This window comes from Teleopsis dalmanni, chromosome 2, assembly GCF_002237135.1.
Source record: "Teleopsis dalmanni isolate 2A chromosome 2, ASM223713v2, whole genome shotgun sequence".
Lineage (NCBI taxonomy): Eukaryota > Metazoa > Arthropoda > Insecta > Diptera > Diopsidae > Teleopsis > Teleopsis dalmanni.
In genome coordinates, this window is record NC_051847.1 from 172,102,675 (window position 1) to 172,105,457 (window position 2,783).

Sequence of the window (2,783 nt, forward strand, 5' to 3'; positions counted from 1 at the left end):
CTTTCTTAACAAGTTTAAGAAATTATAATTTAATTTTTTTCAAATTAATTAGCATATTTGTGATTAGAATTAACAAACCCAAAACTCAGTATAATAGTTACTTAAGTGAACAATTTGAATATTGAAACAACTTAAAAGATAAAGAATAGAACATCGAAAAATGAAAGCAAGTAGTAGAAGATTTCACACTTCTTGGCCTCGAGTACATACAAAAAAAATATATATATCTTAAATATACATATATTACTTAACTATATATTATTTATTTGTTCTTTGTTTAGTGACTTACTAACATAATATCAAAGAGGCCAATTTATTATACAAAAAATGAATACGATGGGAAGTAATAAAAAATATGCGAAAGATAGAAAAACCATAAATTTTAGGCTTCATTGGTAAAACAATTTTTGTTTATTAATTTTTATGGTTTTTAGAAAAGCAAATAAATATGTACAAAAAAAAAAGACTTCACTTAAAAAGGTGTAACGCGGAATGAACATAGTTTATCGCCAAATTTTTTTCTGGAAATAAAGTCAATTTCTGAATAATTAAATAATATAAAAATTTATTATTAACACGGAAAATATAATAAACTTATTTATTTTATTTGAAATATTTCCTTATTGCAAATAAGAATTTTATTCATTTTAACTAGTGTAATAATTAATCTCCAATAAGACTACATATTAAACAATTGCAGAAAGTTATAAGAAAGTGATTGAAACTCTACTTAAAATTGAAATACATAAATTTTTTAAATTAATTTCACCTTAGTAAATTAAATAATCTATTGGATATATAGAGCTATATAAATATAATTATATCTATATAGATATATATAGGTATATAGTTGAGCGACTATTTATCTTGCACAATTTGATACAATAATTAATATTAATTATTGAAATGGATTTATTTTCTTCACATAAACTATATACTATTTCATATGAGAAAAGTGTTAATTATATATCTAAATACTCGTGCTTTTCGTATATGAACAATTCGAATTCTTTTAATAGTTTCAATATATAAATATAGAATAATTCGAACTATTCGTTGCAAAATGTATAATGAATTATTCAAATCTTCGTATTGGCTGAACAGTTAAATTATCAAATTATTGGAATAAAGTGAACAACACTACCATCCATTATTTTTAATACTGGACTCACATGAGAGTTTTGTTTATAATTTTAGCTGTCAATTGTTGTTGCTTTTAATGCAAAATGAAAATTTTTGACAACTAAAATTATAAACAAAACTCGCGTGTTAATCCAGTATAAAATAATATATATAAATTGGACAACTTCTAGAAAAATATGAAACTAATTTTGAATGTGTTAGATCTCTAAAAGTTATTTAGCTTGTGATAAAAAAATCAATACAATTATTTAAGCAACTAGTGGAGTAACATTAGTATGACTTTCTCAGCATTACGTTCCTAGATTAGGTTCTATACATAAGAAAGAACAAATCATACAACAAATAATGCCTCTACGAACAGAATAGTACTGAAATTTAACAATTGAAAATAAAATTATAATTAATTAATTAATTCAATTATTCTACAGCTGGTTTGAGACTTGCAGTCTCAAAAATAATTATTTACGAATAATTAAATACAAGAATTATTTCCAAGACCACAGATGATGGGTATTTGGCAATACTCGAAACAGCTGTATGGTCAGCCAAAAATTCAATTAATTAAAATAATATAAAAAATAATTTTTTGTTGTTGTATTTCACTATTGTTCGAAAAAACCTCTTTAAGCAATTAAATTATGTAAAACAATAACGTATCTATATAATGTACAGATTTTATTATATCATATTTATATAAATCAAACTATTAACATGACCCTTGGTATAATCCATAAAAATACAATTGCTCTCAAGAAAAATGCACTTGCGTGTAGAATGGTAATATACCTCAGTTATTCAACTCTTATTGTACCAAAAATGTATCTTTGTATTTTGAACATATATACACATGTTATTTCATGCAGTTTAGTTACCTGCATATTTGATGGACAAAATTTTAAACCAGCATGCCATTGACCCAATTAACTCTTACATCTTTCGCTTTTCTTGCATTTTATTAAGTGGAACAATGTCAAAATGCATTAACATTTCATGCTCTTAAATTTTCTTCTCGTTTTTGGGTTTAGTAATCATTATAAGAAAACTAAAATCGATTTTTATTTTGTTGATTTACGTGAACTATCATCGACAGAATACAGTTCATCCATGCAATTCATCCATGAACATTCAACTCTGACCATTTTCGTTCAACCCAATGATAAATTTTTGATCGAAACTAAACTGGGCAGTTGCAATTTTTTGAAACTTTGTTTGGAGCAAAAGTGCGAATATATATCTATATCTTATTGTTAACAAAAAAAAAAAATGAAATTAAGCAAAATAAAGTGGAAAATCATAAAAATATGAAACTGCAATTCACTACAGCACACGTGCAATATAATTTTTGTTCATGCAAACAGATAAAATTTAACATGGTGAGGTGCAACCATATCGAAAAGATAAAAAAATTTGCAATAACATTAACAATAACATTAATCGTTATTATATTGCAATTGGATAGTAATCAGAAATTTTGTAATCCCAATGATCGATGTCAAGTGTATTATCGGTTACTGGTTAATACGTGGTGTGTCCATACAATAGCCTCTCTGTGAACTTTGCGGTTCATTTGTATATTTTGTTTCGATATTGCATTCGGTAATGCTTAATCATTTTAATGAATACTGACATGTAACAAAATC

The 2,783-nt window shown here is 25.0% G+C and overlaps 1 protein-coding gene across 1 annotated transcript in view; it reads left to right on the top strand.

Annotated features, from left to right (window-relative positions):
• The first annotated feature begins 2,625 nt into the window (after positions 1 to 2,625).
• The window catches only part of LOC119676160, a 2,074-nt gene continuing 1,916 nt past the window's right edge, over positions 2,626 to 2,783 (top strand). Inside the window, exon 1 of the mRNA XM_038087394.1 lies at positions 2,626 to 2,668. Coding sequence (XP_037943322.1) covers positions 2,626 to 2,668 — 43 coding nt within the window. The remainder of the gene's footprint in view (positions 2,669 to 2,783) is intronic.